The sequence below is a fragment of the Solenopsis invicta genome, chromosome 4 (genome assembly GCF_016802725.1).
Source record: "Solenopsis invicta isolate M01_SB chromosome 4, UNIL_Sinv_3.0, whole genome shotgun sequence".
NCBI classification, from domain to species: domain Eukaryota; kingdom Metazoa; phylum Arthropoda; class Insecta; order Hymenoptera; family Formicidae; genus Solenopsis; species Solenopsis invicta.
In genome coordinates, this window is record NC_052667.1 from 18323960 (window position 1) to 18349250 (window position 25291).

At 40.3% G+C, this 25291-nt stretch overlaps 2 protein-coding genes across 6 annotated transcripts; one reads left to right on the forward strand and one right to left on the reverse strand.

Moving 5' to 3' along the window:
* Positions 1 to 560: 560 nt before the first annotated feature.
* Positions 561 to 5470, forward strand: LOC105205306 (RNA-binding protein 7). Of its 5 annotated transcripts, none has more exons than XM_011174650.3 (3): positions 561 to 699; positions 781 to 906; positions 4535 to 5470. In XM_011174650.3, exons 2-3 carry the CDS (start codon positions 823 to 825, stop codon positions 5153 to 5155), a joined length of 705 nt encoding a protein of 234 aa, XP_011172952.1. In that variant the 5' UTR covers positions 561 to 699; positions 781 to 822; the 3' UTR covers positions 5156 to 5470. The 5 variants fall into 5 exon arrangements, with proteins under 5 accessions (XP_011172952.1, XP_011172951.1, XP_039304066.1 ...); XM_039448132.1 differs by having other exon boundaries at positions 627 to 645; XM_039448134.1 differs by lacking the exons at positions 561 to 699; positions 781 to 906 and adding exons at positions 1142 to 4086; positions 4256 to 4388.
* A 15105-nt stretch (positions 5471 to 20575) lies between these two features.
* LOC120357608 lies at positions 20576 to 23776 on the reverse strand. The gene has a single exon (XM_039448450.1). The coding sequence runs from the start codon at positions 23774 to 23776 to the stop codon at positions 20576 to 20578; it is 3201 nt and encodes a 1066-aa protein (XP_039304384.1).
* Positions 23777 to 25291: the final 1515 nt, after the last annotated feature.

Consider the following 25291-nt stretch of genomic DNA (forward strand, 5'->3'; position numbering starts at 1 on the left):
TTTACGATCTGGAAAAGAATAATAAGAACATTTTTAGAAACATTATTGATTTTTAACATATAAATTAATATTGATTAATGTAGTAAGTTGAATGATGTCAGTTGAATGATTTTAAAGTTATTTTTATTAAGTTTATAATAAACAGGAATTTTATATGATGTGCTTAAAATATTATATGCTTTAATTTGTACCTAACAATTAATAATTGTTTTATTAATTTTGATTTGTTTCCGATATAACCACAAACTTTAGAATAGATTAATTAATTTTTACAAATAGAACTTTAAACAAAATTTAGTGTTTAGACAAAAAATATTACAATAAATCTAAATTCAAATCATTCTTTTTAACTTTATCTTTGATTTTTTGTGTTATTATTTAAAAAAATAAAGAGACTTACTTTTCGAGCATGCTTCTCGGTCTCCACGCTTTCGTCATCAATCGGATTACATTTGAGACAGCAATCGTCAATCCGATTAGCCTAGGGAAATTTTCTATACCTACGTTGAGTACCATTGTTCAATCCAATCCGAAATCCGATTAGTTATCGTAAACACTCTCTGTTATGTATTTCATGTGCGTGGTCCTTTAAGTTACGAAATGAGGTTACATATATAAATGTCTATATATTCAAAGTTTGCTTAGGTTTGCTCTGATTTTTGCAATTCTAACCTAAGTCCAGACTTGTCTAAGATATCAGTTACTATCATAATTTTAAAAATTTGTACACAAGTAAAAAAAAAAGGATAGTGAAAGTAAAACGGCACTGATTTTTTTTAGAAAATCGATTCGTAAAGGTAAAAATAGCAAAATTTGCCAAGGATGGACGAGGACGCACGCACACTTTATTGTGGAAATCTAAGTGAAAAAGTCACAGAGGATATTCTGTATGAATTATTTTTACAAGTTAGTACATTTTATACTTTAATTAGTACAAAATGATCTAGGAGTAATAACATGTAAATATCTGCACCAACTGGTGTTTTTATTTCTTATATACGTATACTTGATATAGCCAATTTATCAAAGATGGAGTTTGTTACAAAAATGCGTTTGTTACAAATCTTATAAATAAAAGGATTAGAGCTGATTTCATAACCTCATAACCGGTAAATTATTTTAATCTATCGGTTGAATGTCATTAATCATAAGTAGTTATTTCTGATTAATTCTGCTTAATAACAAATGTGATTAGCCAATTTCAATATAAAAAAAGCTTAGCTGATTAAGTTAAGCGGAAGTTGTGAAACTAGTCCTCAATACAGGTTTGTCATATGCAATGGTTCTGATAAAATATTGAAATATATTGCAAATTTATTAACAGCAAAATTAAATGTTTAACTGTAAATTTTTTTAAATATTTTTGTCTCTGATGTACTATTATGTTTGCAAGATATCTAAAGTATAGAACATTGAAAGAATTACTGAGGCGTAATAGTAGATCTGTTCACATTGCTTGAAATCTAAAAATGTGTTTTTACTTAAAGTGACAAATATACATTCAGAAGTTAAAGAGAGAGAAAGCAAAGATTATATGTGCAAAAGCAATATAAAGATGCTGTTGAATGTAAAGGCTAACTTACAATATATTCTTTGCTTTTTGCTTTTTGTCTATTTACCTTCTTCCCATACTATTTTATTGACAACCATGTTACCTATCTTTTTTGGAGCTTGTCTTCCTTTTGAATCTACACACGGAGTATATGTAGCCAGTTTTGAGTTTGTCAACTTGTATCTTGTCAATTTTAATAAAACATTCTGCAAAGAGATAAAAAGGCAAGAAAACATGAAAAAAAAGAAACAGGAAAAAAGAGTGCACTGTAAATCAGCTTTCAAGGGAAATCTTAAAATAAATCAACATTTTTTTATTTTTAGATATTTTTTAATTGATTTTATAAAATTACAAAGTTTTTATACAATTAACCGAGCAAACAAAGTTGAAATTATAATGAGTAGTGTATATATATTAAAGGTACTTTCCAGCTATGCGACACTGTGTAACACAAGGCTCCTGACCCCTTAGCCGAGAACTCTGCGTTGACTGCGCTCTGCAGTCAAAGTCTTACTACAAATGATTTGAAGCATTTGATTAATCAATCAAAATAAAGAATTTTACATATTGACCAATCAAAAATGTTTCAAAGCATTTGCAGCATCATCTTGACCATATCCAACTACATAGTATTGCGATAAAAATTAGAATAGACGTGAAATGTCACATATTGATGATGAAATTTTGTCTCACATGTCGTTTCGTGTTGTTTCATTATGAAAATGTAACTTGTCTTGCATTTAATATTTCCGTAAAAATGGATATGTTAAGTTTCTTTGAAGTTACTTTATACATAAAAGCACATTTTTCATTCTTCAATAGCTATCAGTGTGTTTCCCTGTCTGAATAGGCTTCATTTTACATCCTTTTTACCCTTATTTACTGACTAGGCAGAAAAAGGATAGTCGACACTTAATTTTACAAGTATTTTAAAGTCATCTCATTAGTCTGTTTTATTCAAATTCTCCTTATTTACAAATGGCACATCGAATAAAATTACATATTATTTCACGTTTATTATGACGTCATGACTTCAATATGGCCGCGACGAGTAGACAAGAACTTTTTAAGATCGCGGTCGCGGTCAAAATGACTGTTTCAGTAGTAGTTTATATAAACGATTAAATAAAGGCAATTTATTATTTTTAAATGTCCGTTTAACCAGGGCATGTACCTGATAATTATTGTTAAAATTATATTAATTTAAGCGTTAATTTTTAATGAGTGGTCAAGTTGACCTCTGCTGCGGTTTCAGGTAGAGATTTTACCGCGGTTCCAGTATTGGTTTAAGGAAATATTATCTTAATAGAACGGACAAAAGATACAATAAATCTTCAACGTGGTCAAAGTATAAAAAATCCATAATCTATTTGTTGTTTGATGGCGACAATGAATTCAATTAAAATATTAGTTATACCTGTTATATCAATATTAGTTAAATTATAGTTACACTGATTTTATTTTGGTATGTTATAAAAGTGATGGTACTGATCAACTTTTTCTTATAAAATAATCAGGGGTCTCGTATAGTTTTTGAGACATACCTACATAAAGTTTATTTTTGAAATTTTAATGATAAATGAATATAACTTTTAAATCATTGTTTTGCGTGGAAAGTAAATGCTCGGGCGGGAGAGAGCTAGGCGAAGCCCTTAAAAGCTTAAAAAATCATACATTAAAAACTACTGCATTTACACGCGTGTTTCAACTTTGCGCACTTTTCGTATGCGTATGTGACCACGAAGCATGTTTTTAAATTAGACAATTTGTGTTTGTAAAGCAATGAATTCATGTTTTTATTGACCCTGTATTGTGTAAACTATAGAGATAATTTTTACAATCTTTATGATTATAACTTTTTAACGGATAACGAGCGATGGCTAAAACTTTCCTAAGGTGATTCAGGGTCAAAATCATTGGAAGGGGCTCCCCTAAACAATTTTACCACTATCCGTCATGTACAAGGTGTCATAACAAAAATAATGACGTTTTGAAAATAAACCTTATGTAGGTATAGTTTGAAAACTACACGAGATCCCCGATTATTTTATAAGAAAAAGATGATCAGTATTTTCACCTCTATAACATATACTAAGATCAATGAAATTGACGAGGTGTAACCTTTTCTGCATATTTATCAAATATTAATGAAACAGAGTCAAAATAAGTATAAATTTGATAATAAATCAGAGATAAAAATTACATAATATTAACAGGATTTTAAGTTATTACCAAAAAACGAAGTGAAAAAATTTATAACTTACCTTGCGAGTGGTTGAATAAGTAAAAAAAATGTAAGATAAAGAACTTTCAAAAATCAGTTGTCGACCTATCTGTTTCGAAAAAAGTCGAATAAATAACTGTGGCTCGTGAAAAATATAAATAATCTATTATTAGCTGACTGATGCAAAGGTTGTCGAATATAAACATTGCAAATCTTTATTTCCGCGAGCACATTGAATATGTCAAAATATATATCATCGAGCAGCAAGTATAATGTATGGTCTGTCTTCGCTTCGCGTGTCTGGCGCAAGGTGCGCACAAATGATTTTAAGCGTTTTATTACCTTCTCAATAGCATATTCGCATTAATATTTATTATATTACTATAACACACACGCTTTTGTCATATCGTTAAACCATTATAACATGAATTTTATTTCTTACATATGTTTAAAAAATTTACTCTCGTTTGTTGAAGAAGATATGTAGTCAAAACGTTCAAAATTTAATTTTGATATTATTTGAACTACATGCTTATAAACAAAGATGATAAAGGAACTTATATTATTTTTGTTCTGATCGTTAACCTTCTCTTGATTATATTTATAATAAAAGTGAGTTTGTCCCTGTACTTATTAAAATAATCATTTTATGTATAAGCAAGAATATAATTTTTTCTATAAGAAACGATGATTGTTAAATAGATTAGATCGGTTTTGATTTGACATTCATGTTTGATACTGTTTTTTTTTCTATGTAGGGAGGTCCTGTACAAAAAATAACCATTCCAAAAGATCGTGAAGGCAAACAAAGAACATATGGATTTATCACGTACAAGCACATGAAGTCTGTGGAATATGCTCTGCTCTTGTTTGACGGCACAATGCTTTACAATCGTACTCTCAATATGAAACCGAGGAATAATACAGAGTCACAACAAGCTGAACAATTTTCAAATCCTGTTCGCAATATGAATTATATGCTGGAACTGGGCCAGCAAATGATGTTGGGAAATTATTCACCGCAGACTGGCAGTGGCGATGGCGGCGGTGCCATATTTGGTATAAATATTTTACAGGATGGCCCGATATATCCAAGGCAATTAGATACAAATTCTGGCAATGATACTAGGATTAGAAGTCATCCTTATCAGAGAAATAGAGATAGAAATCAAGATAGAGATAGAGACAGAAATCAAGAAAGAGGTAGAAATCGGGAGAGAAACAGAGACAGAGAGAGGGAGAAGGAAAAGGGAAGGAGTAAAGAACGAAATCATAGTGATCATAGAGATGAAAGATCGTACTATAATCGAGATAATGGTTATCGTTTTAATGACTACTTTCGATATAATGATAATAGAAAAAGATGGACTTATCATTGATAATAATTATTTTGCAACTAATTGCTGCTAAAATTAGATTTTCAGTTAATTTTTAAATTACAAGAAATGTAAATGGTTTTAATTATCGTTTATTTTTTTCTTTATACTTATTCTATAATAACCATGCACATCATTATTTTGTTACCAATGACTTATAATTTTTACTATTATATATGTAGTTAAGTAAGGATTATACATATTTATATATTTTGTATTATATAGACAAAATTATGTATTAACTCATACGACGAGAAAAAGTTATGTAATTACGTAATAAGCTAATATCCAACATTAAAACTATTCAAGGTACTAAAAGAATTCTTAATAATTTCATGACAAGAAAGAATGCATCATTTATGAATTTTAAAATTATTTTCTTTATTGTATATACATACAGTGACAGTATAAGAATTATATATTGCAATATAAATTCTTTCTTATACTGTGATACAGTGATCATGAAAATAGAACCATCTATATAAACATTGATGCAATTATATTTTTTTATTAGGAGTATAAATAAGTTTCCGCCGTTTCACAAAAAATGGCGCCACTAGTATGTTATGATTGAAATTGTCTGTTGTAAAACGTTATATCGTAAGGTTTGACATCTGGCAACAACATAACCTTAAAATATTTTGTATCCGCATCATATACCTTTTCGTGCGAAAATGTCGAGTTTTGAGCCGAATAAGCGTCATTTGCGGGAGCTTTTGATTTACTTCTTTAATTTAAAGAAATCTACAGCCGAGGCGCATCGATTGCTTGTAGAAGCATATGGTGAGGCTGCCTTAAGTGAGAGTTGCCGTGAGTGGTTTCACAAGTTTAAGAACGGTGAATTTGACGTCGAAAACAAAGAATGTAGCGGAAGGCCGAAAGTGTACGAAGACGCGGAATTGGAAACATTATTAAATGAAGATTCGTGCCAAACGCAAGAAGCACTTGCACTTACATTAGGAGTGACTCAACCAGCAATTTCACATCGCTTAAAATCATTGAATGATTCAAAAACAAGGAAACTGGGTTCCATATGAACTGAAGCCGAGAAACGTTGAATGCCGATTTTTCACATGTGAAATGCTGCTTGCCAGACATAAAGGAAAGGGTTTTTTGCATCGTATAGTCACTGGTAATGAAAAATGGATCCACTATGATAACTCAAAGAAGAAAAAATCATGGGGATCATCTGGCCATGCTTCAACATCGACAGCCAAGCCAAACATTCATGGAAAAAAGCTCATGTTGTGTATTTGGTGGGATCAGCTTGGTGGTATTATGAGTTGCTCAAACCGAATGAAACCATTACTGGGGCTCTCTACCGAACACAATTGATGAGATTGAGCCGAGTACTCAAGGAAAAACGTGCCCACTACTACTCCAGACACGACAAAGTTATTCTTCTGCATGATAATGCTCGTCCACATGTTGCGGTGCCGGTCAAAACCTACCTGAAAACACTCAATTGGGAAGTTTTATCCCACCCGCCGTATTCACCAGACATTCCTCCTTCTGATTACTACCTGTTTCGATCGATGGAGCATGGCCTGTCTGAACAACACTTCACATCATATGAAGATACAAAAAATTGGTCGATTTGTGGATAGCTTCAAAAGATGAAGCATTCTTCCGACGCGGTATCCGTATGCTGCCAGAAAGATGGGAAAAAATAGTGGCTAGCGATGGACAATGCTTCGAATAAAACATTAGGTACCGTTCTTTCACAATAAATGCCCAATTTTTGATAAAAAAACGGCGGAAACTTATTTATACTCCTAATAATTTTAATATGAGTTATAATAGAATGAAAATTTGTTTTTAGTCTCTTATATTAAGAATAAATATGATACATTTAGACTTTAGTAGTTTTATTAATAATTGTCTTGCTTTCTCAATGGCTCTATTTTAATGGTTATTGTTGTATATTGGGCGAATGCAAAAATTTTAAGATAGGTTTTTAACAAATGTAACTAACTTTTTTTACAATATTAACAGTAATCAATCTGTCAGCATTTAAATTATCAGTCATTTCTATCGAAATTCTATCGAAAAAAACTTAAAAAATTACGCATGTCACCACAATCGCGCATTCACTTAAATTATCTAGACAGGATTCAGTTTGACTAAACGGAGTAGCAACTAAAATTGTCATCACTTAAAAAACTAGAAATCACAGTAGGGAAGACAAAATAAGATAGGAAACAGAACATCATAACCTTAAGTGATTGTAAAAAACTACATTTACTGTCATAGGGTAAATCTGTACCGATTCAGGTACCATTGGTGGCGAAGCCATGATAATACTTAATATGAGTCTAGTTACTATTGCGGTACAGTTAATATAATATAAGAATAGACATAACTATATATGCAACAAATAGACATATAAGGTGAAAAATAACAATAACAGTTAAAAATAGAAATTAAAGTAAAAAATAATTCAAGTTTGAATTGAGTTGGCCCCGGCGTCATAACTGAACTCAAAATGTTCATTTTCGAGTTTAGGCCTGTCTTACTACACATAATACGTAATACTTAGGTCTATGAATAGAGATAAAGTTAAAAAGCTGCGTACAAGCAAGTAACCTTAGCTTAGAATAAGGTTACAGTAAGTATAAGAGAGTAACAAGTGGATGGGTCGCTTTTTCCTTTTTTCAGTTACAATTCCTTGCTATTGGAAATTTACAAGACGAGTCCGAGATCCAAAGATCGAAGCATAGACCGCGGGGAGGGGGAGGGAAAGTAAAAAGACAAATGTAATTAGACGTAAACGGTAGCTCCTTAAATCTTAACCGAAATGGCATCAATAAAAATGGTAAGCGCAAAAATGATATCCAGAATCATAGTATGCAGAAGTTGTTCGATGCAGAAAGGGCCCATAAAATCGTGAGCATAAAGAGTGCTCAAAAGGTTCTTTCTCTGCATATCCAACAGTTCACACTGCCAGAAAATGTGATTAGGAGATTGAATTTCCCCGCAATGACATAACGGTGAATCCACCACGTTATGCTTAAACAAGCATTCTGCTAGGGTGGTATGTTTGGATCTCAATCTATTTATTGACACAACACTTTTACGCCTGAATTTAAAACCATTGAACCACGGTTTGCGACTTCTCACCGGGAAACGTTCAAAAAATATGATCCCTTCGTCAGACTTCGGTTCTCAGCCCATTCAAACAATCTATCATACAACTTGATCTTCCAAGACGCCCTCAGGTCTGAGGGAGGGGGGGGGGAGAAGATCAGATCCCTTCCTATCTCAATAGCCTCCTTGGCCGCGCAGTCCGCCTGCTCGTTCCCTGCGATGCCCAGATGAGCAGGGATCCATATGAGAGAGGCATCCTTTCCACTGAGTTTCATTTCCTCGAGAACATACAGAATTTCAAGAATCAGGCCAGGACATTTTTTCTTATTCTTTTTGGAAGGTAGAAGAGCGCTCAGTACACTCTTAGAATCAGAGAAGACGGTTATTTTCCCAGTTGTGGAACTAGAAGCAATTTTTAGCGCAGAGAGAATTGCCTTCGCACGTAAAAATAGACGCCTTATTTGTAACACGGTATCGAAGAGTATAGTAATCCCCTGATAAATCCAACACGGCAAAGCCCGCAAAAGGACGGTCTGCCACCTTGGATCCGTCCGTGAAGAAACGGCTTTCGTCAGGCGATGGCGGGAATAGTCGATTGAAGCACGCCAGGGGATCGGGGTCGTCACGAATGATGCTCCCTTCTTCCAGAAGGACCTGTGGTGAGGCGGATAAAACTGAAAACGGAAACGTACAGTATATCAGACATGTTGATAAGGTGTGAGAATCGGGAACAAATAATAAAACATTTATATAAAAAGGGAAGGGAAAATCTCATGACATTATTAGGACATCAGTGAAATTTTGAATATCCTGCATAATCGAAATTAATTCATGATTAGAGCAAGCAAAAGCCCTAGACATAAAATTGCAGCCCAAGAACTCCACGCTAGCCTCCAGTAGGGGTTTCCCGGCCTCATAGAGCATGACATTGATAGGCGTAGTCCTCCTGTAACCCATCGCTATACGAATAGCCTAAGATTGTATGATCTCCAATTTCTTAACGAGATATTGAGGAAGGTTAAACCATGCGAACGCACCATACTCCATACGCGATCTTATCAAACCCTTGTATAGCATTAATAGAAGGGAGGGGTCAGACCCCCACCATGTGGTCCTAAGAAAATTCAAAATGACTAACGGTTTGCTGCAGCTAGCGATTACCTTGCTTACCTGGTTGTTCTATTTCAGGTTATTTTGAAACAGTATACCCAAGAATCGTACGCACGGCACGGCTCGAATAATTGTGTTTTTAACACATATGAACCAGAAGCGGTCTCTGAGATTATTTCTTTTGCCAAAAATACAAAGTTGAGATTTGTCGGGAGCAAGCTCCAGGCCCTTCAAACCAAGCAGCAATCCTATTATCCGCTTCCTCTAGTTCCGATAGCGCAGCGGTACGATTTTTATGAGCGGGTGGGTGCCGATAGCGCACATCCCGATAGCCCACTAACCAATCATATTGACTTATCTAACCCAACCTACGGAAAATCTCTAGGCATCTGCCATTGTGAGTGGTTTGTGTGCTATCGGGATGTGCGCTATCGGGACCCTTTATGAGCTACATAAAGGCAGACATCGTCCGCGTATTGTAAGATTTTAACGTTAGTGTTATAATGAAATAATTTTTCCAATTCAACGACATAGATAGAGTATAAAATAGGGCTCAGTACTGAACCCTGCGGTAAGCCTTTCTTAGCATGTCTAATTTCATCGATGTCATTAAACTTACATTGAACCACCCTAGAAGAAATAAGATTAAAAATAAATTTAATAAAAGAGGGAGGTAGCTTTAGTTGGATCAATTTCTGAATTAAGATATCCCATAACACGTTGTCATACGCGCCTTTAATATCAAGAAATAGAGCATACGTATCTTTGTTGTAACACCAGTTGCGACAGATGTCTGAGTGTAAGATTGCTATGTTGTCTGCACAGGATCTATTATTTCTAAATCCTGCCTGACTATAAAGGCTGCGTTCCGAAATTCACTGCCAGTACTGAAAATCTATAGTATACGTAACGTGAACTATAGATTTTCAGTACTTGCAGTGTATATCGGAACGCAGCCTAAGTAACACGTTAGTCCTTTCAAGCCACCAACAAAGGCGGTTATTGATTAGCCTTTCTGCTAGTTTCATGGTGCACTGAGCGAGAGAGATTGGGCGAAACTTATTGGAATCCTTTTTTGGAATAAAGAAAACCTAAAACCTGTTCCACTCCACTGGGAATGATCCAAATTCCACAATCTCGGAGATGAGATTCAATAAACATTTACGGATGACAGGAGGCAGCACCTGCAGAACGCGATAATCTATGCCATCGGAGCCAGGAGACGAGTCAGGTCTGGCAGAGTCAATGATTGCGTCAAGTTCCACCAACGAGAACGGCGGAAATTGAATGTGATCGTACGATAGCAGATTTAAGCGAGGCGGTTCAAGAGAGCACCAGGGAGGACACAGCTCGTTTATTTGGCTTAGGATAACACGTGATGAAGACTCATCGTAAGCATTTGCAGTTTCTTTCCTGTGGAATTTATTACCCATGGCTCTAATTTTTTGCCAAACATATTTCAAGCTTGAGAACCTATTCAATGAACCGCAGAAGTCAAGACAGTAACTACGTTTCCTTTTTCTAAAATGAGATTTTGCAATGGCGTCAGCTTGTTCGTAGCTGAGAAAGTTCTCCCTTAATGGGATGAGTTTAAATTTAAGAAAGGACGCCTTCCTAAGCCTACAGAGTTTCTCGCATTCCTCGTCCCATCATGAAGAGGCCTTAGTCTTCGAGTTTAGCCGAGAGGGAAGGGACGGCTTCCTAGCCGGGATATTGCAGCGGAGTGTATCCTCGATGAGCCCCATAAACGAGCCGTATCTCACTTGAATTTCGAGAGAGGGATCATTCACAATCCCCTCACAAACCTCGCCCAACAAAGCCAGTTTTTCCTTGACCTTGGACCAATCCGTCTTTTTGGAATGCATCCGGTAGGAAGAGTGGAATTGTAATTTGTTAATAGAGAATTCCAGTAGTTCTATCTTAATTGGCATATGGTCGCTACCCCATGGTTCTTTAAACGTTTCCCAGTGGGAAGATATAAAAGAAGGACTGTTTGTAATGGATAAATCCACAGCTGAGCCCCGAGAGTGTGGCGTTTCAAATCGGGTCAAAGATATTCACCGTCATTTATGATATATAAATTTAACTCTAAGCAAATATCCATCACCTTTTGGCCCTCAGGACACGTATATGGACTACCCCATGACGTGTGGTGCACATTAAAATAGCCACCGATGAGGAATTCACCGTTGAACTGCGATAGGAATCTTCTCCAGTCCGTTAAAGAAACATTGACCTGTGGCGGTTTGTATACAGACAAAATGATAATCTTTTTAGATTTATGATAAATTGTGATACCGCAAGCCTCAATTAACTTTCCCGCATCGAACATATTCTCAAGATTAAAAATGCAATACTTGATGCCATTTCTTACCAAAATCGTAACGCCGCCTCCGCGACGGTCTATCCTGTCTTTTCTTATCACATCAAAGTTTTTGAAGAGCCACTTAGATTGGGGATCTAACCATATATGTTTTGGATAGCAGGGTTAAGTCAAAATCCTTGGATCTCGCCTCGAGTTCCGGACGCTTATTCCGTATACTTTGGCAATTCCACTGTAAAATATGAACAGGCATAAATGTAAATATATAAGGAGGAACTCTTTTTCCTTAAGTTGACAAAAAATTCTAAGACGAAAACGTGGGCATATCATTACCCTTCTTAAGCTTATTATTTAATACATGTAACTTTATAGTTTTTTTAATACGATCACAAAGTACCTCGCCGTCTGAATCTGTTAAAATAACTTCTATAATTTTATTTAACTTTTCTCTAATAATATTCTTAGATTCTCCTAAAACAATATTACTATACGTAGTGAGACTCTCTCTTGTAATCTGCGATGATCCATGACCGTTGTCTAATGATCCGTTCCTGCCAGGAAAAATAGGAAATTCTCTTACCGTTTTGTGTGGTGTTTCTTTTGAGAGGCCCCCGCCTCTCTTTACCAGGGATCGTGCTTCGAGGAAGAGGAGGTTGTCATGTGCCATGACCCTAGCTATTTCTTGATGCTTCCTAAAAATTGGACACCCTTGGTCCAATGTGGTGTGAGGGCCTCCACAATTGATACATTTTTTGATCGCTGAGCATGGTGCTTCACTTGACGATTGATGATCTTCGGCGCATAACAGACATGCCGCGGGACTTTCGCAAAATTTGCTAACGTGGCCTATGCGGCCACACTTAAAGCATGCGCGTACCGATTGTATGTATGGGTTAACTGGGATAATGGCTCTTAAAATCGAGATCTTCTGAAGAATAATTTCGCCTCTCAACTCCATACATACAGTCTCCGAGTCTTCCAACTCTCTAGTAACTCTGTTACGTCGTCTCAATCTGAAGATATTAGATATCAGGAGGTTAGAATTCTTCTCCTCTACAATTTCCTTGATTTCTGATAGCGACATATCGACTGGATTTTCCTTATGATTGCCTTTCTGCTGATTTTAAATCTTGAGACAAAGGCAGATATCCCAGCCTTTTGCACCAACTTGTTGTGTTAGAGATTGCGCTATTCGCTAGTGTATGTATGTATGTATGTAATACGAGGTGTGTTCAAAAAGTATCGCGAATTTTGAATTTTCACGGGTTACGTATATTCGAATTTCGATCTTTTTGTGGCGTTATGTTGGTACTCATGTCTCTCACTTATGCCGACAAGCTCGGCCATTTTGAATGTTCACTTAATTGTTGACAGCTGCTTTGCTTGCACGTGTTTTAGATCGTCTTCGATTTTTACCTATTCAAAAAAATGGATCAAAGAACCTGTATCAAATTTTGTGTGAAAAACGAAATTAAGTGCGCGGATGCATTCCGAATGTTGACTGTGGCATACGGAGAAGCTACCTTGGACCGAAGCAACGTTTATCGGTGGTACAAAATGTTCTCAGAAGGCCGAGAAGATGTGAACGACGAAGAGCGTGCCGGACGCCCGAGCACTTCAACAACAGACGAAAAAATTTATGAAGTGGAGAAAATGGTATTGGCCAATCGTCGAATCACCGTTAGAGAAGTTGCTGAGGACCTAAACATATCGATTGGCTCGTGCCATTCGATTTTTATCAATGATTTGGGCATCAGACGGGTCGCCGCGAAATTCGTACCAAAATTGCTCAATTGCGACCAAAAACAGCATCGCATGAACATTGCTAATGAGATGTTGGACTCTGTCCGCGACGACCCAAATTTGCTCCAGAGGGTCATAACTGGTGACGAATCGTGGGTTTATGGTTATGACGTGGAAACCAAAGCTCAATCATCTCAATGGAAGCTGCCGCACGAACCAAGACCGAAAAAAGCGCGCCAAGTTCGGTCGAATGTGAAAGTTTTGCTGACAGTTTTCTTCGATTGCAGGGGCGTGGTGCATCATGAGTTCTTGCCACAGGGTAGAACGGTCAATAAGGAATATTACCTGCAAGTTATGCGCAATTTGCGCGAAGCAATCCGCCAGAAACGCCCGGATTTGTGGAAGAACAAAAATTGGCTTTTGCACCATGATAACGCCCCTGCTCACACATCGTTGCTTGTGCGCGACTTTTTGGCCAAAAACAACACACTAATGATGCCGCAGCCACCGTATTCCCCAGATCTGGCCGCCTGTGACTTTTTCTTGTTCCCTAAACTGAAGAGGCCCATGAAAGGACGACGTTACGCTACGCTTGACGAGATAAAGACGGCATCGAAGGAGGAGCTGAACAAGATAAAAAAAAATGATTTTTTGAAGTGCTTCGAAGATTGGAAAAACCGTTGGCACAAGTGTATAATATCTCATGGGGATTACTTTGAAGGGGACAAAATAGATATTCATGAATAAATAAATAATTTTTGAAAAAACACAAAATTCGCGATACTTTTTGAACACACCTCGTATATTTATGATCCCCTTGAGGTTACATATACTTACAGGTCAACTTACATCTAACTTAGCCTACTCTTATTCTAATCTTATACTACTACCGCCTCGCACGCATGCCCTGCCTGTCCGGCCATTACGCTCGCTCCTACCTAATGCCTCTCTCTCTCTCTCTCTCTCATTATCGCAACCCTAGGGACTTCCGCTTCCGTTTACAATCTCTGCTCTTTCACCCCTCACTCACTCCCTCTCTGACACTCGTCCTCTCATTCATACCCTCCTTCTTCCTCTCATCCTCCCAAATCCTCCCCTCCCCTCGCCCTCTCGCCCCTCCCCCTCCCTCTATTTCTCTCCTCTTCCACCTCTCTCAGCCACCCCTCCCCTTCTCCCTCCTCTCCTAAAATCCTTTCACACGCTTCCTGCCATGTTTCCTCCCCTCCCTCTCTCCCTACACTCCTCCCACACGTGTTCCCAGGATTCCAAGTGACCCCCACATAACCTGCACAACTTTTTATCCTCCTCCTCCCAACATCTTCCTTCTAACATTTCATTCCCCAGCCTAAATCTCACTAATCTCCTCCACCTACTCTCCCTCCAGTCCATTTCTAGATATCTTAGGATACCCTCTCCTTTTACTCTTCCGTACCATCTGCTAAACCTCCCGTTTCTAATCCTTTCCCAGCTCTCCTCTCTTTGGTTTTCTCTATTCCTTCTTTCTATCTCCTCAAAATCCACCCCTTCCGCCCTCCTCCTTCTCTCCCAATCTAATGCTTCCATTCCCCTCTCCCTAAAAAAACTGGCCCTTTTCCTCTCCCACTTCGATCCCTCCTTTTTCTTTTTCATCCTTTCTTTCAACTCTTCCAAACACATCCTTGCTAACAAGCTTCCCCCCCCTCCCTCCAGTCTCTCTTCAAACCCCAAAACTCTCTTCCCCGCTCTACCTCTCAACTTCTCTCTTTGCGTTTCTTCTTTCACCAAATATCCTGGTGTTCCCTCTATTCTTCCCTCTACACCCAACACCCATCTCAGATACCTTTCGTGTAATCTCTCTACCTCCTCCCTTTCCTTTCATCCCCAAATTTCCACTCCGTACCCCATTACCGTCCACACTAAGGTATCGAACAGCCATACTCTCCTTTTCCAGTCCCTCCCAAATTTCCTCTTTCCAATACCCCACACCTGTCCCATAACCGCCGCCGCCTTCGCTACCCTGTCTCTTATCTGTGCTTCCTGCCCCCCATTCCTTTGAAACATATACCCCAAATATTTATACTTTTTCACTTCCTCTATCCTTTTTCTTTTCCATCTCCATTCCGCCTTACTCATCCTACCGCCCCCCTCCCTGAACCTCAACACTTTTGTCTTCTCAACATTTACTTCCAAATCTTTCCTATCCATAAACCTTTCCAACCGCTCTAACATACTTTTCATTTCTCCCTCCCCTTCCGCCAGTAACACCACGTCATCCGCGTACGACAATGTATATACCCTAACTTTCCCTATTTTCACCCCTCCCCATTTCACTTTTCCCATCTCCTCCTCTAAGTCCGCTACTAGTAAGTTGAATAAGATGGGGCTTAGTGGGCACCCCTGTCTTACTCCTCTTGCAGTCCAGAAACCTTCCCCTACTTCTCCACTTACTCTTACTCTGCTCCTCGTTTCCCTCAAGACCTCTGCCACCCTCTCCACCAACCCCTCTCTTTCCCCCTCTCTCTCACTGCTTTTAGCAGAATTCCCCTGTCCACCGAATCAAACGCCGCTCTCAGGTCAACACTGCCACCATTTTCCTTCCCTTTCTTTCTATCTGCCTATTCACTAAATAATTCAAAATGTATATGTTATCCAGTGTCCCCATCCCCTTTCTGAACCCCGTCTGATTCGGTGGGATCAACTCTTTTCCTTCCACTTCTTCCCTTAGTCTTTCCGCCAATGCCGCTGTATAAATCTTATACATCGTCGGCATGATCGTCACCCCCCTATAGTCCCCCACTATTTTACCCTTCCCCCTCTTCAATATTGGCACTAACACCCCTTCATTCCAATCCTTCGGCCATCCTTCACCCCTCCAAATCTTATTACACATTTTCCAAATCCATTCATCTATCTCTTCTCCTCCATATTTCCAAGCCTCTCCCGGTACCCCATCCATTCCTATCGCTTTTCCCTCCTTTATTTTTCTCAAAACTCTATTTCCCCCCTATTCAACTCACTCTCTCCCTCCAGCCTCTCTTCTCTTCCCACCCCCCCCCATCACCCTACTCTCTGTTCCACCCATCAGTCTCTTAAAGTATTCTTCCCATTCCTTCATTTTTATCTCTCTGTTTATCCGCTTCCATTTCTTCCTTTCTCTATTTACTATCCTCCACACTTGCCCCACCGATCTTGCCTCTTCTGCCTCTCTTTCCCATCTCCTGTTCTCTCTTTTCTTCTCCTCGCATATCTCCTTATATTCCCTCCTTTCTTTCCTATACTCCTGCCCTTCTCTCCATCCCTTCCTCCACTCTCTTAGTGTCCTTCTAACTTTTCTCTTCTTCTCCCTACACTCCTCATCCCACCAACCTCTCCCTCTACTCTCCACCATTCTTCCCTCCTCTATTCTTTCCAACGTCTCTCTTATTCTCCTTCCTACGTCTTTTATTCCTTCTTGCACCCCTTCTTCTTTTACCTCTACCTTTCCTAACTCCCTCCTAAACCACTCTCTACCCTCTTCATCCCATCTTCCTCTATGCCCTACCTTGTACTTCCTTCCTTTCTGTTTTTTCTTTCCTTCTCCTTTTTTAAATCTTATTATCACTGGGTGATGATCCAAATCTCTTTGATCCCCTACCTTTAAGCTTTCAATCTCCTCCTCCACACCTTCATTTATTAAAATAACATCAATTACTGATTTTCCTCTACCCCCTGAATATGTCCAGTTACCCTCCTCATCCCCGCTTATTCCCCCGTTTAGAATCCGCCATCCCCTCTCTCTTATAAACTCTATCAACTTTCTTCCCTCTTTATTCACCTTCCTATCCATTGACTTCCTTTCTCTTTCTCCCCCATTCGTCTTCATTTAGTTTCCCTCCCTCCTCCCCGGTCCTAGCATTAAAATCCCCCCCACATATTGTTCTTATCCCTTCCTCATTTTCCTCCATCCAACCTCTCAGCCTTCTAATTTCTCTCCTAAATCCTGATTTGCATACACTCCTACTACTCTTAATCGCTCCCTCCCATACTTAAACTCCCCCTTTATGATCCCCTCTCTTTCCCCTCGGTCATCTCTACCCCCTTCCACCAACTCCCTCCTAATTCCTAGCATCATACCCCCTATCGCTCTTCCTTTCCTATTTCTCCTTTTCGCCCACTGTACCTTCCACTCATATCCTTTCGGTAACTTCTCTTCAATATATTTCCATCCCTTTTCCTCTATCCATGTTTCTATCAATACCATCACTTCCCACCTTTCTATTCCTTTCCAAAACTCCTTATCCTTATTCCTCAGACCTGCCACATTCCAAAAGGCTATACTGACTCCTTCATCCCTTCCCCTCTCCATCCTACCCCCGTTTCCCCTCTCCCTCTTCCCTTTACTTTTCTCTCCTCTCTTCCCCTTTCCCCTCTCTCCCATCCCATCTCCGTGTTCTCTCTATCTGTTCCCGCAACTCCCCTTTCCCCCTCCCCCCCAATTATTCCCCCTGCCTTTGTCTTCCCTCCTCCTCATTTCTTCCTTCTCCCCCCCCCCTCGCTCAACCCCCTTCCCCTTTCCTTGTCCCCGTCCCATTTTCTCCCTCTCCCATCCCTCAATTCCTCTTTCTCTTCATTCCATCTCCACCATATCCCCTCTATCCAAATCCCCCCTTACTCACTTTTACTCTCCTTCCTTTTAATTCCTCACTAACTGCTATCCTTTTCAGCCTCCATCTCGTTCTTCTCTCTTCCCATGTCAGGTCTTCCTCTATCCAAATTCCCCTTCCCCCCTTTATTTTCCATTTATTTTCCAAAATCTCCCTCTTCATTTCTTCTTTCTCTACTGTCACTACTAACATACATCCACCTTCTCTCTTGCCCTTTTCTATTCTTCTTATCCCCTCCACCTTAACCTTGCTTCTTAGTCCTAGCCCACTAAACAGCTCCTCTAATTCACCTTTTTTCTCCCCCTCTCTTCTTTCCAACCTTTTACTACAACGTTCCTTCTCCTGCTCTCTCTCTCTTTACTCTCCCATCTTTTCTCTAGCTTCTTTACTCTTTCCTTCCATTCTTCTTCCTCCGCCTCCCCACCCTTCCCCCCTCTCTCTTTCCTCATTTTTCCTATCCCACTCCGCCCCTCTCTCCAACTTCCCTTCCTTAACCTCCTCTAACTTTTTTTCTAACTTCCCAATTCTTTCTATCAACTCCCCTCTTTCTTTCCTCCACCCTTCCTCTCTGAACCTCAATTCCTCTCTCATCTTCTCCACTTCCTTTTTTAGCGTCTCCTTCTGCCCTTCCCCTGTCCTCCTTATTTCCTCCTTCACCCCCTCCAAACCTTCTCTCACCTCTAACTTTAGTTCCTCTCTCAAACTGGCAACTAACTCTTTTATTTCTCTCTCTAACCCCCCTCCCCCTTGCGGTGATTTGACCGTCTGATTACTCTTTTTAAATATCTCTGCTTCCTTCTTGTCTCCTAATGAGTCTCTACCTAGCCACTCTCTTTTCCTCTTCATATGCTCCTCTATATCCCCAGCGCTCCCCAATCTCTCTCTTCTCACTCTCCCTTTTATGTTTTCCATCGTACATCTCACGATCTGTGCTTCGTCACTCTCTTTATTCACCGCGTTATCTACTCTCTCCATTCTCTGTACTGTAGGATAATATGATTTTAAGAAGGATAAAATAGAAATAAATATAATGATTAAAGGTAGTTGTTATTAATAATGTCGCAATTTAATCAAATACGCGATTTAAATAGTTACATATATAGAGCGAATCTTGTCGCTTCAGTCAAATTAATAATATCAATCGTCTCTTGCAAAAGTTCACGTAAAAGGAAAAAACGAACTCGTGGCTAATTCTGAATTTCCGCACTCTGTCTCTGTTTATCTCTTACTCTGTCCTTATACACTCTGTCTCTGACACGGAGCACTGTCTCGGCTCGCGACTCACAGCGGACTCCCGCTCGCTCGCGCTCTTCCAAATTCCGACAACATATAAGGTCATTACGATTGTCGACCGATAACAATCGATCTTCGATCCCTCGATCCTTGTCCGATATCTATTCTCCTACAGCTCGGCCATTCCTGCTGCTACATTCGCCCTCGAATGTACATCTTCGACCTGCGTCATTCGGAAACCTCGTCATCATCTTCAGAATAATCATGATCGTCCTCGCTAACCCATGGCTTCATGTAGTCAGCCGACGTCGTTGTCCGACTTGGACCCTCACTTTCACCAATTTTTTGCACCACATATCTATGGTTGCGTAGGACTCTGATAATCTCGTATGGTCCTAAGAACTTGCCAGAAAGCTTCATCCCTGGGCCTCGCTGAGTGCGCTTGATAGCGACCATCTCTCCTTCGCGATAATCTTTAGGCTTCTTTCTTCTCCTGTCGAAACTCCGCTTGTTCTCCTGCTGCATTTTGACGATGTTTTTCCTCGCCTCAGCTCGCAATTCTTCTCGGGCGTCTTGAAAAGACTCCAGTCGCTCCTTCTCCAATATCTCCTTAATTTCTGGACAATCCTTCAACCTCGGATGTGTCCCTAAAAGCACTTGGAACGGTGATAAACCTAAGCTTCGATGAGGTGCAGCATTCAGATACTGCTGTGCTGTATCAAGGTGCCGATACCATTCATGCGGTTTTGGAGCAGCCAACTTGGTCAGTAGCGGTATGAGCGTTCTGTTGACTCGCTCAACCTGTCCATTCGCTCTCGGTACACCTGTTGTTATTAAAATGTGCTCGATGTTTTGTACCTTACAGTACTCCTCAAACTCGCTTGATGTAAAAGCAGTTCCTCGGTCAGTGACAATCCGTCGTGGATTGCAAAAAACTGCCGCTTGTTTCCTCAGGCGCGTTAAAACCTCATGCGTACTCGTAGACTTTGTAGCGTAGAGCCACACAAACTTGGAGAAAGCGTCGATAACTACGAGAATGTGATGATAAGTCTTCTTCGTCGACGGCAACGGTCCCAGATGATCCATATGCAGGGTATCCAACGGAACCTTCCCCTTCTCAATGGGATGCAAAAAACACTCCTGCTTTCCTTGCTTTCTCTCGGCTAGAATGCACGCAACACAATTGCGCACAATTTCCTCGACTCTTCGTCGTAAATTTGGAATCCAGTAGTCATTCTTTACTAAATTTTCAGTCTTGTTCACCGAAAAATGGCCTTGCTCATGTGCTCGACGAATAATCTGCGCCTACATTCTTCTTGGTACCACAAGCTGTAGATCACTATCGGATTCTCTAAAGAGTAGGTCACCTCGTAACGTGTACTCCTGTGCTTGTCCGCGAGAAACTAATTCGCGAAGCCTCTTCACACCATCGTCTTCCTCTTGAGCTCTCCTGAGCCTAGCTGTCAACCCAGCGTCTGTCTCGTCGATAACCAAACACGCCGGTAACGGATTACGACTGAGCGCATCAACATGCACCATGCTCTTTCCAGGACGATGCTCTATGGTATAGTGGAACGCCTCCAGAAGCAATGCCCATCTGGCAACCCGTACGCACAGGTCCCTTTTATTCATTGTCAACGTGAAAGCACGACAGTCGGTCACGATTTTGAATGTGATGCCCAGCAAATAAACGTGAAATTTCTTCAACGCCTTTATTATAGCCAAGACCTCCAACTCGTAGCTCGGGTATTTAGCTTCAGCCGATGTCGTTTTCCCGCTTGAATAATAAACAGGATGAAAAAGGTTGTCCTCGTTGCCTCTCTGAAGTAATATTGCACCATATCCAAGCGCCGAAGCGTCCGTATGCAACTCAGTCTCTGCTCCCGCCCGGTACAGACTTAATACTGGTCCTTCGCTCAGCATCTTCTTCAACCTCTCGAAGGCATTCTTCTCTGCCGCGCCAAAATTGAATTTTACGTCTGTTTTCAGCAGACTCGACAATGGATGTGCTATTGCAGCATAACCTGGAATAAATTTTCTAAAGTAGCCGCTCAAGCCCAGAAAACTTTGTACCTGCTTAACATTAGTCGGCTCCGGAAAACGTCGAACTGCCTCAGTCTTTTTATTGGATGGGCGCACTTGTCCCACCTCAATAACGTGCCCCAAAAACTCCACTCTCGTCTGTAGAAAGCAGCATTTCTTCCAGTTGATGTCAAGGCCAGCCTCACTGGCAACCTTGAACACTCTCTCGAGCCTCTTCAGTCCGATATCAACATCATTTGAAGGAATGATCAAATCGTCCATGTACGCCATCACTATCTCTTCTCGTATCAGGTCTCTAAAAATTAAATTAACAAATCTTTGAAATACGGCCGGCGAATTACACAAGCCAAACGGAACCTTCAAGAATTCGTAGTGTCCGTCAGGGACAACAAAAGCCGTATATTTTCGACTCGACTCCTCTACTGCTACGTGGAAGAAACCATTTCTCAGGTCAAGCGTGGTAAACAACAGAGCGCCTTGCAATAGGTCTATCTCGTCCTCTATTAACGGTAACGGATACCGATCCTTGAGAATCTTTTTATTTAGATGACGATAATCCACACATAACCTGGCCGCCCCGTCCTTCTTCCGGACCAATACCACAAGACTGGCATACTCCGATATCGATGGCTGAATAATTCCCTCCGCAAGCCATTCGTCGATTTGTGCGTTGACCTCCTCTCTTTCCGACGGAGATAATCGCCTGGCAGACTGATAGACTGGCTCTTCGTCTGTTAGTATAAGTTTCATTTTAATATTAGTTTCGCGCGCTTTATTCGGCTTATAATTTTCAATAAGGTTTTGTAACGATGCTCTTTGCTCCGCATTTCCCGCGCCGGTCACGTCCACGTGATTTATCTCAAAATCCGCGTGTGTCAAATTTATATTAAATATTTCCGGTATCGAATGCTTATTCTCGCATGTTGACTCTTGTAACGGACTAATGGAAATTTTTCCTGCTTTGAAATTGACCTCGACAGCATCCAAGAAGTTGGTTCCCAATAACATTTGATGTCGCATTAACGTGTCCGAGACTACTTGTATACACACGGAAAAGTTGTGTTCGTCAACACGAATTTCGGCCTCGAATTCTCCTAGGGTCGTGTTATTATCTGATCCCACTCCACGGAATCGCATTCCGCCTAATTTCACCGCATTCCGCGGTGAGCCTAATTTTACGTATTCATCCGCGCGCATCAGCGTAAGATCGCTTCCGGAATCTATTAATGCCTTTATTTGATGACCTTGGATCGAAATGTCTTTAACATATTTTTGGTTCCTAGATCGCGTTGCGGTAAGACAGCTTTTCGAGGTTCCCGCTTTTTTCGGGCATTTAGACGCAATGTGTCCGCGTTCGTTACATGCAAAGCATTTCGCGCCTTGATCTTTAGTCGGACAGTTTGCCCCCAGATGATCTCGCCTACCACAATTATGGCAATGTCTAACTGTATTTGTCGGCCTTCTTTTCGCGTCACCTTTCTCAGTCTTCTCCTCTCTATTCGCGACACCGTTTCTTTTTTCAAATTTTGCCGAGTTAAACGCACCTCGCTCTCGCAGGGTTACCTTTTCAAATGCATTCAGAAGCGCCCCCACTGTGTCAAACCTTTGGATACGTGCCTGGTTTCGAAGCGCATCGTCTGGTATGCCCTCGACAATATATTCCAGTATCTCGTCGTCGTTGATAGGAACACGGTTGCCGGTAATGATCTTCTCGTGGACATACTCATGGAACGTCTCTTCTTTTTTCCACATCCGGTCCTCGAATTTTTTCCTTAGTGCCATCTTGGACTGACGGTGCTGAAACATGCTCCGCAATTCACCGAGAAGAGCGTCGAACGACATCGCAACATATTCCGGTTTCAAATGTATCCATTCCAGCGCTTTGCCCTTCAGTCGCATAGCGATTATTAGTCTAGCCGTATCATCTTCTAGTTTATACGTTGTCTTCAATAAACGGATCTGATTTTCCCATGTCTCGTAATGCACTGATTTACCATCAAAATAACCGAGTAAATCCGCGATAGCAGTTACATTTATTTTTGATTGTGCAGATTGAGTTCGTACGATATCATTGTTAGCGTTTTGATTTTCGTTAATTGCCACGCGTTCCATCCGCTGATTTTGTCGCAACATCTCTATTTCGCGCCGCGCTAATTCTAACTCGCGTCGCGCTATTTCTCTCTCTCTTTCGTAAAGCTCAATTTCCGATAGTCGTGCGCTTGTACCTTGCTGCGTCCTTGAAACGCTAGCCTGTGAGACATCCTCCGCATCGCCACGCCGATCGCGAGACTCTTCGTTATCCTCGCGTAGCCACTCGCCATTCGGATCAGACTCCATCAGACGACAGATCAATTCGTTCTTCGTTCCCGCCGTCGATAGATTATGTCTTTTTAGCATCTCCTTAAGTGCCTCTACTTTGTACTTAGTCGGATCCTTCATTATTGCCTGCTGAATATTGTCCATTGCGACTTGCACGCAACTCACTTATAAGTCTCACAATATATTACACAATAACAGGTGTCTTTGTCTCTCGCGAAATTTCCTTGTGAGTCACTTATGTACACAACACTCTGTTTTCGTGTTTGTCTTTTTGTCCGATATCACTGTGTAACGACGCGCGTTGAACTGTTCTCGCATTCCAACGGTTTTCGCATGTAATATGTAATATAATATAATATGCGTTACGGCACTTATCGCTGGACGATCCTTATCGCTGGACGAGCCTTATCGCTGGACGAGCTTTATCGCTAGATGAGCTTTATCGCTGGATGATCCTTATCGCTGGACGAGCTTTATCGCTGGATGATCCTTATCGCTGGACGAGCTTTATCGCTGGATGAGCTTTATCGCTGGACGAGCTTTATCGCTGAATGATCCTTATCGCTGGACGAGCTTTATCGCTGGATGATCCTTATCGCTGGACGAGCTTTATCGCTGAATGAGCTTTATCGCTGGACGAGCCCCCAGATTGTAGGATAATATGATTTTAAGAAGGATAAAATAGAAATAAATATAATGATTAAAGGTAGTTGTTATTAATAATGTCGCAATTTAATCAAATACGCGATTTAAATAGTTACATATATAGAGCGAATCTTGTCGCTTCAGTCAAATTAATAATATCAATCGTCTCTTGCAAAAGTTCACGTAAAAGGAAAAAACGAACTCGTGGCTAATTCTGAATTTCCGCACTCTGTCTCTGTTTATCTCTTACTCTGTCCTTATACACTCTGTCTCTGACACGGAGCACTGTCTCGGCTCGCGACTCACAGCGGACTCCCGCTCGCTCGCGCTCTTCCAAATTCCGACAACATATAAGGTCATTACGATTGTCGACCGATAACAATCGATCTTCGATCCCTCGATCCTTGTCCGATATCTATTCTCCTACAGTACTCTATGCCCAAAGCCTCTCTCCGATAAATTCCCTAGATTCTCTGTCTCACTTCCTTCTTACCTAACTCCTAATTTACCTTTTAACCTCACTATCGCCCGACTTTTCTTCCCTCCCTATTACCTTAACCCCTTCAGCCCCTCTCTCCCTTCACTCCTCCACCCCCCTCGTCCCGTCCTCTAGCTCCTCTCACACACTCACTCTCACTACTCTACTCCACCTCTCACAATCGCACTTCGCACCTTCACTCAACCACGCTGTCAACTCACACCCAATCAACCGGAAACGGAAGTCCGCTATTCGCTAATGTTTTGGAAGAAAATGTTGCCATCCAGGTATATCTAGAGTATTTCAAAATCTTGGTAAATTTAACGTTACAATGGTCTAGCTTTTTAGAGATTTAAATCAGCGACGTACGAAGTCTGCCGACTTCATTAGCTGATTTGATACGGAAGTATACAATAAAGGGCGCTCTTGAGAAGGCGTCGTATTAAAAATTTTTAGTCGTCTCCACCAGAATGTACCTACCTTCTTGTTTTGGGCCTGTACATTCATGACTTTGGATTTGTCTGCCTGTTTTGGCT

What these genes read in the sequence shown, in the direction of transcription:
- LOC105205306 (XM_011174650.3), top strand. Translation starts at nt 823, where the DNA reads ATGGACGAGGACGCACGCACACTTTATTGTGGAAATCTAAGTGAAAAA. An exon ending in TGTATGAATTATTTTTACAA is followed by an intron (nt 907 to 4,534) that starts GTTAGTACATTT and finishes TTTTCTATGTAG; the next exon opens with GGAGGTCCTGTACAAAAAAT.
- LOC120357608 (XM_039448450.1), bottom strand. Translation starts at nt 23,776, where the DNA reads ATGGACAATATTCAGCAGGCAATAATGAAGGATCCGACTAAGTACAAA.